This window comes from Lepisma saccharinum, chromosome 3 (assembly GCF_977018435.1).
Source record: "Lepisma saccharinum chromosome 3, izLepSacc3.1, whole genome shotgun sequence".
NCBI lineage: Eukaryota > Metazoa > Arthropoda > Insecta > Zygentoma > Lepismatidae > Lepisma > Lepisma saccharinum.
Genome location: NC_139231.1, coordinates 132,751,742 through 132,761,943, shown reverse-complemented (window position 1 = coordinate 132,761,943; position 10,202 = coordinate 132,751,742). Strand labels below are relative to the sequence as shown.

Below are 10,202 nucleotides of genomic sequence, written 5' to 3'. Positions count from 1 at the left end.
ATGAACGTATCTCAGCATAATTAGTGGTTCTAGTAGTATATACTGCCAACAGAGCAAAAAGAACTTGAAAAAGTATTTAATCTGCTGTAGATTCGAGATAATATCAATCTACAGCCTTTTGTGAATGGTGGCATCAGTTACAGAGACCCAGTGTTGAATCCAAGCACTTTCCTCCTGGGGAGATAGCCAACATCACGAGAGGGAATGACATAGGCATCAAATTAGAATACAAATATTTTTAAATTGCCCCTTACCTCTGATATACAGGGTGTACACGATGAACCTCCGGGGTTAAAATGTTAAAAATCAGAAAATAAAGTTATGACAATCCAGTCTTTTGTATTTGGTGCCATACACACTCAAGTTTGTGTCTTTTTTTCTTTAGTTCGCATGCGTCATGCTTGGCAGCCATCTCGTCGCTTTTGTGAAAATGGCATCTTCTCGAGAGAAAGCATTGACAAGCCTGCGGAAATCAATCAGGCAAGCTACCACATAGCCCAGACATCACTTCTTCCTCTGGGGGTATGCTAAGGATGCAATTTACTCAACGAAGGTGTTAAATGTGAATGCTTTGCATGACCGAATTGTTGCTGCCATTGATACCATTCCTTGATGATGTGCTGCAGCTGACATGGAATTCAGGCTGGACATTCTTCGTGTCACTAAAGGTGCTCACATAGAACTGTGGTAATTCTTTGTTAGGAACTTTTTGAGTTGCTCTTTGCAATAAAATTACCAAAAAATGTGCAGGTGTGTGTGTTTTAATTTCCCATCACTTCCAAATCCCGGAGGTTCATCGTGTACCCCCTGTATAATTAAATTAAATGTAAATTTTGATAAGACGTCACCACCATTCCGTAGCAAATTGTTGATTGACTAACCTTTAAAATAGCTGCGAGAAGTTTAAATTCATCACAACAATCCCCCTGGGCCACCGACTGAATTCATTACTGTTCAAATCGATACGCACTTCACTCTTCTTTTGCAAGTTACTGAATTCTTGTGTATTTTGTGTAAGTCAACAAATATCTTTGAAATTACAACAGAACTGAGTGTTGAAAACCAGACAAATACTCTATAAACAATGGCATCTAGTCAATTTAGGGTTTCATACTCAGTGGAGGTAGACAGTAGTTTGGATCCCACTTTAAATGTAAGTCCAATCCAGATTAGCCTGTCTGTGCATACAGTCGACTTTAAAACTCTTATCTATGTTACAATGCACTGTAATGATGAATAACGACACCCAAGTACTGAAGCTAGAACCTTGTGTGGTGAAATATTATTCATGTAGTATGACAAAGGGATCATTGGAAATTCACAGAGATACAAATTTACTCATTTCTTTATTACTGTCATAGTAAAAAGACTAGTAAGAACAGAATAAAATTATGCATTATATCAGAGCTCAAGAATCACATACACAACTTAGAAATGGCAGTCACTCACAATCATGTTTTACATTTAGTCTAAATGAAATTAAACCAGTGTTTCTGCTTGTTGGAAATTCTACCTGGGGTTTCCCCTTGTTCTTTAACTTCACCTACTTGCCTTTGGCAAAAATAAATTACGAAATAAAAATTTCCTCCATGATTTCCACTGGTTCAATTTCTGATTATATATCTTGTTTTCCATTGCACTTAACCTGCTCACAGCCATTGGACAAAGTGATCAGTTCCAGTTCATGGAAAGCATTTTATTGACTTTTAAAAAAAATATACCTAAAAATTAAATCTCTATGACATTTACAAAATACAAATCATCTTATGGAATATATATAATATATATATTTATATGGTGTTGCATTTCTTTGCATCTACAACTTGTCAGCCTTTTAGCATATTTCTTAAAGTGAATCTCTTAATATTGTTGTAATATTGATGATCACCAATACACACTATTATCCTAAGTAACATGTTATGAATTTCAAGGCATATTTATTCATATAGTGACACTGCAACATAAATTTCTATCGGAGCAAAAATATGAAACTGAGATCATTTTTTTTTATGTTACAGAAAAATTTCGTTAATTATAAAATTTATGTGATCATCAGAGTTGCCATACCTAAAATCTCTTTGTGTGAACAAGTGTTTGCTTCTGTGTGTGTGTGTGTGTCATATGTACATACATATACAAAAAATGTACACAACTTTACTCAATAGGTCAGAGTTTATTTTCCATCTCACTCCACAAGAGGTTTCCAGTGTTTGCATCCCCTCGCAGTGTGCTACGGGAAATGAATCCATTGCATTCGACATGGAACCCGTATGAGTCACAAAAAATCACAATAGTTCTTATGAGATCATATTCAGCGCTACACTGGGGCTGCCTCTCTCAGATGATCCTGGTGCAATCCTGGTTTCTTCTTTACTGTAAAAATCAAATATGATGTTACTCAATGCAACATTTTCTTGCCCAATGAGGAAAAGCAATACAGTCACTTGAATATAATGATTTTAAAAAAATAAAAATTTGCAACTATTTAAAGACTTTCTTAGATGGATAATTTTAATCTCTTGCCTGTGCTGATATATAGACTCTCCTCTGAGGTGTGATGGCCCAGAACCGCTGGTTCCTATTGTGATTATGTTCACAATGCAGCATTTCCTAGTCCATGCACCCCCTCTGCCCGAAGAAATCTTTCGAACAACTATTCATGTTACTACATCCTATTTGTCAGATTAGTAGTTTGTAACTGCTATCCCCTCCAGGGGGTCCACAAAGGCCTGACGAAATGTACAAGATTTTATTTTTGTTGTGAAATTTCGTGAAAATAGACTCAAGTAAATTTGTTCGATGATGACGGGACAGATTAATCACTACTCCACCGATATCGGGTGGTGGGAATAATCGGAGTAATTTTTATTAATATTAGAGACCGTTTACATGAGTAACTTCTGAATATAAAATAGTATGCCATGATTCACTGTTTTGTATTATTACTATTACAATTTGAGTATTGTGTATTTGATATATTTAGAAATACATAATTTGTATTCATGTCCAGATATTATTAGAATGATTAAATCAAGAAGACTTAGATGGGCAGGCCATGTGACATGAATGGGAGAGGAAAGAGGAGTTTACAGGATTCTTGTCGGGAAGCCTGACGAAGATGGAGAGATAACGTCGAGATGGACCTAAAGGAAATTGGTAGGGATGGAAAAGAGTGGATAGATCTTGCTCAGGATAGGGAAAGATGGAAGGCCTGTGTTGCTGCAGCCATAAACCTTCGGGTTTAAGAAGGCAAGAGAGTTAGTATTTGTTATATTACTCACTTTTCTGCCGCTTTTGGCTAATCATAACGAGGAGAGTGAGTGACAACTAGACAAAACTGATGAAGAGGCACTCGCAAAGAACCGATGCCTAGGATGGACTAGAACCCAGGAACTTTGGTGGCGAGATAGAAAATTGACCAATTAACATGCTCGGCCACCAAGCTGACTTGCGTTTGGTGATACATTTTATTGAATAATTGTAATAAATGCTGAAACTACATTCATTAAATATTTCAAGCAGTTGAGGACTTCAAGTAATGAGTACCTGGAGGTCTGCAGGAACAAAATATATTGAAGGGAGTACGTAGTAAATGAAAGGTTAAGAACCTGTGGTGTAGATTACAAAGAGACACTACAGAAATACCATACATTGCTGTGAAGCTCTGGACAAAGACAGTTGTGAGCAATACTGTATGGTATCTTGATGAATACGAGCAATGCTGGTTATTGCGTATACACAGCGGTGGGAGTTTTTTGAAAGGGACAAAGCAGAACTTTTATGGAAATTGGATTTCTTTTAACATGTTCTCTGCCACATCGGTCATAAAGACCAAAACTAGTGCATACCAATCATGCCATGTTGGTCATTATGACCAAAATATGTGGCTTGCACTTGCTTTTCCTAGCATGCTGTCAGGCTCGAGTATAACAATGATATGAATAAGGCATGACCGACAAGGCATGGGGAGTCGAGTGCATGTAAAAGTGTTTTGGCTGTTCTATTTACAGGAAAAAAAAAATTTGTGAATTTCATAAATAAAGTCCAATAACCACTTTGGTGCAGGAGGAAGGAATTGGTGAAACCACCCTGACAGGGAGCGTGTTAAAAAGCAAAATTCAAGAATTTTCCAGACCTCATATCAAACTTGATACAATTCTTGTCTTAAGAAAGTTCTTGCAGAATGGGATGAAACATTGCTTTTAAAGAAAAAATACCCCTTTCTAAGAGTACACTACTTTTATTAACCACAGTATGCAATAATTAGAAATAGTAAAGAAAATATTGCATAAATAATGTAAAACAAGTTATTCTAAAAATATGCATGATTAAACAATTTGTGCAGAGCATGAAAATTTTGATATTTTGCAATGTGTTGCACATGTTTTATACCAATTCTTGTTTTAAATTAAAAAGGGCAAATTCATTGAACGCATAACACCTCAGAGGAAATTTGCAAAATTAACATGGAATTATCCTTTATCAATATCAAATATTCCATATACATACATATATATGAAAATTTCTTTTAATGCCTAACAGGATATATTTCTCTGTATTTTATTTATATATTTTTATAACAATGTTTTTGAGTTACTACTTTTTCCTTTTGATTAAGAATAAACCATGAAAGTGTTACACGTCTGTTTTCTAGGAAAGTACTATCTTGAAAAATGACACATTAAATCAGGAGGATGTTTATCCAGAGATCAATTTCAATTTTTAGATATACTTACTGTGCTGTAATTACCTTCTTTTATCCACACAATCTGTGAAATAAAATTTCCACAAAAGTCCATTTCATGACAATTTCATATGTACAAAGAGAGAGAAGGAACACAACAACATGCACATATATATCTCTGTGATAAATCAGAAATATGTTACTTCTACATACAAAGCAATTCATCACATTTCCCAAGATGCAGTGCAAAAAGAAGTGAAGTGGTTTCAAAATGAAGTTTTCAGTAAAAATGCTAAACTTCTACAAAATACGTTCAAACACAGCAAAACATACTTTAGCATTGTTGAAGTAATGATCATGATTGGAGGATTTGAGACATGCAAATATGCTTACTTTATTTGAGGTACATATTTAACTACAATGCACAAACTTCAAAGTGGATGGATCTTCAACGTCCTCTCAAATGATGGCACTAGAAAAATGTGAGTGGAAATATTTCCTATAGTGTAAATCACCAACCCTGAGACCTTCTGTAAACAAACGGTCTCACCGATTCGATGTACCATGACCGAAATCATCTGCTGTTACACTCATAGTTCGCCGCACCTATTCATTTTATATAAGAGCCTCTGAATGTGAGAACCCGATCTCAAAACATCAGACGAATATGCAGCCGCATACATTTTTACTCTCCCGGTCATTCTCTCTTTCATAACCCTTAAAACTGCAGACACTGACACACCACTGCACTGGGATACCAACTTAACCACTTCATGTACTGGTTTCTCAGGATACCACTGACAGAACGTTACATAAATATTGAGTAGAATATGTTTCTCACCCCTTTTCAAAGGCTGTCCTTGCTGGTGTTTTGAAAACAAGCTCTGAGAACACTGAGACTTTCCCTCACGCATAGAACTCTGCATGTTATTTTTCTAAGGATAAGTCAGGCAATATTACTAAGTTGCACTACTTTCTTGCTGTTCACATGATTATTTTTAGAAAATAACCAATGTTATAAAATATCATTATGTACACAAATCTCTAAGCTCATTGAAAGTTACAATGCATATTACTACAAAATGTTCACACTTATCTTGCCTTGCCATGACACCAAGTTATTTTACGAAGTGCACTATATTTGGCGGAACAAAAATCGTTATTAGGATGCTTGTCAAAGTTTCCAACCGCAATAAATTTACGAACTTTTTGTCTTGTTTTGATCATCATCATCAATATATTTATTGGACTTACAGCAATGCATATGGCTGCTTATGCCCATTATATATTTTATTTACATAAAATACAATTTACATAAAATCTACAAATAAATTTCAAATACACTCCTATCTATATCATCCTTAGAAATATACATTACCATGTTATATCATTTTGTCTAAAAAAAATGCAAGTAAAATATATTCAATTCACATGCAAGAAAGAAGCCAAATTTATGGGAAATGATTACTGGTGCAAAGAGTTAACCATAAATGTGAAGCAATAAGTAAAAAAAGAAAGAGCATTGGGTTTAAAGTGAGACGTCATTTGCGGCAGCGTATCCCATACTACAAATTGGGCATTGTTTTACCTTATGTAATGAATCCTGTAACAACGCTGGATTTTCGTGTGGATTATTTTACTTCTATGAGTTTGCAATGCTTTCTGTATGCACGTGGTTTTGTTTACAGAAGGTCTCAGGGTTTGTGATTTGAACTTTAGGTGGCTGTCACTTTTATTATACCCTTAAATAGTGAAAAATAAATGCACGTTTGGACTAAAAGAGCATTTATTGATATAGGTTTTCTTGTTTGCCATGGAAAAGCTTTCTGGCATCACTGGTCCTTCTGGATTTTCAGCGTACAATCTGGCTTTGAACAATAATTTATTCTAAAAGTTTGTTTTATGTCCACTTGATGACCAGACAGGCTAATTGGGACTGGACCTACAGTATAAAGTGGACACTGAACCACTATACAATGTGGTTATTATAATTCAGATCTGGAATTACCGGTCAGTACTTGGTTCTTCTGTCTTTTTTATCAGTCATTATGCATATAACTCATTATCACACAATCGTGTGAGGTTGCACACCCTGTATAAAGTGTTCATCAGTGTTGTAAGGTACTTGTTCCATGATGAGCGAGAGTCTGCTAATGGGGAGTCAGCATGCAATTTTAGTTGAACATTAACTTTGTTCTGCCGCCTCTTTTCTTGTTTAATGCTGATCGATATTCAAAACTTGGACTTCTGGATTATCATCCCCCCACAAAACAATTATCACCCCTCCTCCTAAAAAGCAAACTATTGTAACATTTTCCCCCTCACAAAATCGATACTATTTCCTCCACTACAGTTCCCATTTGAAATGGATGAACCATTATGTCGTGAACCTCTTGAGTATTGCATCCACTTAGTTAATACATAGGACTCGTGTCTTGCCTTCCAAATAAACTTATATCCATAAAAAATACAGAATTTTGCACTCAATTGTAACCTATTTATAGAAATAAGATCGTCAAAATACTGTAATTACAATAAACAACGTGTCTTTATCAGCCAATACTGTTCAAGTTAACTAACTCTCTAGCCTTCTTAAACCCGAAGGTTCATGGCTGCAGCAACACAGGCCTTCCATGTTTCCCTATCTTGAGCAAGATCTATATACTCTTTTCCATCCCTACCGATTTCCCTTAGGTCCATCTCAACGTTGTCCCTCCATCTTCGTCTTGGCCTTCCTACAGGTCTCTTACCATCAGGTTTCCCAACAAGAATCCTGTAAACTCCTCTTTCCTCTCCCATTCGTGCCACATGACCTGCCCACCTAAGTCTTCTTGATTTAATTATTCTAATAATATCTGGACATGAATACAAATTATGTAGTTCTAAATTATGTAACCTTCTCCATTCACCTGTCTCCTCATCCCTTTTAGGTCCAAAGATTTTCCTAAGGATCTTATTTTCAAATACTCTCAATTTATGTTCCTCTTTCAATGTAAGGGACCAAGTTTCACATCCATATAATACTACAGGCAAAATTACTGTTTTGTATATTTTAACTTTTAGTTTCTTAGATATTAAACGAGAAGACAAAAGTTTATGAAGAGAGAAGTAAGATGCATTTCCTGAATTAAGCCTACTTTTTATTTCCTCTTTAATATAATTTTCATTTGTTAACATTACTCCTAAGTATTTGAATTTGGAAACTGGTTCAAACGAGTTGTTATCAATAATTAGATTTTGATTATTACCTAACACTTGGTTTCGGCCTGTAAGCATATATTTAGTTTTCTCTTTGTTAACTTCCAAACCTATCTCTTTAGCAGTTTTGAAAAATATTTTAGCATTATTCTTAATTGTATTCACATCATCCCCCAGTAAGTCTACATCATCTGCATATGCTAACAACTGAGTCACACCATTTAATTTTAGTCCTTCTTTAGTTTCTTTTACCTTCCTTACAGCATATTCTAAGGCAAAATTAAAGAGCAATGGAGATAATGCATCTCCTTGTTTTAACCCATCATGAATTGTAAATTTGTCAGACATATTAATAACCACACGAATTTCTTTCTGTTTCACTGGTGCATACTTTTATCATACTAACAAGCTTCTTAGGTATTCCAAACTCGTCTAATATATTATATAGTTTATCTCTTTTGACCGAATCATATGCTTTTTTGAAATCAATGAATAGCTGATGGACATTTTGATTATATTCCCACTTTTTTTCAAGTGTCTGTCTGATGTGAAAAATTTGATCTATAGTTGATCTGTTACGTTTAAATCCACATTGATAATCACCTATAATTTCATTAGCATATGGTGTTAGTCTTGTTAAAAGAATGTTAGACAATATTTTGTATGTTGTTGAGAGTAGAGAAATTCCACGGTAATTATTGCAGTTCATTTTATCACCTTTTTTAAACACAGGAACAATTATGGATTCTTTCCACTGTTGAGGGATTTCTTCTTTATTCCATATTAAACAAATTAATTTATGAATTTGACATATTAATGAATTTCCACCATATTTAATTAACTCAGCTGGTATTAAATTAACTGTTCAAGTTAGTTCATATTATTCTGTCACTTTGCTAATATTCGGATTGTCACAAGTTTCAAGTTCTGTGCTAGATTCCACTAACAAAAGTCACAATAGCAGCAGATATGTTCACATATTTTGCAGCATGGCATCATTGGTTTGTAGGAGAAAGAACGCATCCATCTTTTTACAAATGCACAATGCTGCCATGCTGTGAAACGTAGAACCTTTACTTTGTTAGATGTTCAAATTTCCTTTTTATCTTTTACATTTAAGCTCTTCTAACTCTTTCCTTCTCTTCATTTTGATATATGAGTACTATATAAATTATAAAGTGACACACAGTCTGTTTTGATACTTCAACATGATCAACGAAACTTTTATTGTAATTTTTTACATCCTAGTGAATGATGAGATCTCAATAGGTGAGCTTGGCCAACACTATTAGATTGCTTCAATGTCTCATCTCCCAATATGCAAGTTTATAATTATGCTTGATACTCCAGCTCTAACTACACTTTTTTCATTCCATTGCATGCAGAACCTGTTCGAGATTCTGGAATAAATAAATAAAAAAGTTTCCTATGTCTTAGGAAACTTTGTTCTACCGCCTCTTTTCTTGTTTTATGCTGATCGATATTCAAAACTTGGGACTTCTGGACACTCTTCATATGAATCAAATATTCAAACTCCACAAGAAATTAACAAACGTTAAAACTTTTTATACAAAATGAAATATCTTCTTTGCCATTGGTGGCAAAAAAGAGAAACTTATTTTCATTCTCGGCACTAACAGGGAAAAAGAATAATTTTCTAGGTTTATGAATGTATTTATGAATGTGATTACCCATTTTCACTATTTTTCTGACTCCCCCAGACTTTCCAACTGTAGTGGAAACCCTGCTGCTGAGGTGCATACTAAAAATTATCTGCTCTATGTTTTTCTCAAGGAAACACATAAATTTATCACAACAGAAGTATATTAAAGACTTCCAAAGCTTACAGACACATATTGTTGTGCTTCACTGGACTTTCAGAGTTCAGTTTTCAGAGAAAATACATTACTGCTGATTTTTTCCCTTTTCCCAAGCTTAAGATGGCTATGAAAGGGTGTCCGTCGTCACGGACATTAATTTAAATGTTACGAGTGTGTTGACAACACTTACTGTCAATGACTATCAACAGTGGTTCCAAGACCTGTACAAACACTGGTCAAAGTGTATTGCCGCCTCTGATGATTATTTTGAAGGTGTTAAAGTCATTTGACGGTAATTACTTTTTTTTTTTTCAGGGAAGAAAACACATTCGGTTTTTTTATGGGCGAACCTGTAGTTTGAATTTGTCAAATTTGATATTTTTAATCATCTAATGTATCATTTAGCTACATGATGTAGTGTGTAAAGATAATAGTAGGTAAAATGGCCCCTGCTATTTTGATTTAGCTAACATTGTGTTTTTTTATAGAAGAGAATTGTA

At 34.6% G+C, this 10,202-nt stretch overlaps 1 protein-coding gene across 4 annotated transcripts in view; it reads right to left on the bottom strand.

Annotated features, from left to right (window-relative positions):
* Positions 1–1,327: 1,327 nt before the first annotated feature.
* LOC145985425 (palmitoyltransferase ZDHHC2) overlaps positions 1,328–10,202 on the bottom strand; it is a 48,262-nt gene continuing 39,387 nt past the window's right edge. For all 4 annotated transcript variants that reach the window (XM_083119440.1, XM_083119442.1, XM_083119441.1 and 1 more), the window contains one exon: positions 1,328–2,373. In XM_083119440.1, coding sequence (XP_082975566.1) covers positions 2,318–2,373 — 56 coding nt within the window. In that variant the 3' untranslated portion in view covers positions 1,328–2,317. The remainder of the gene's footprint in view (positions 2,374–10,202) is intronic.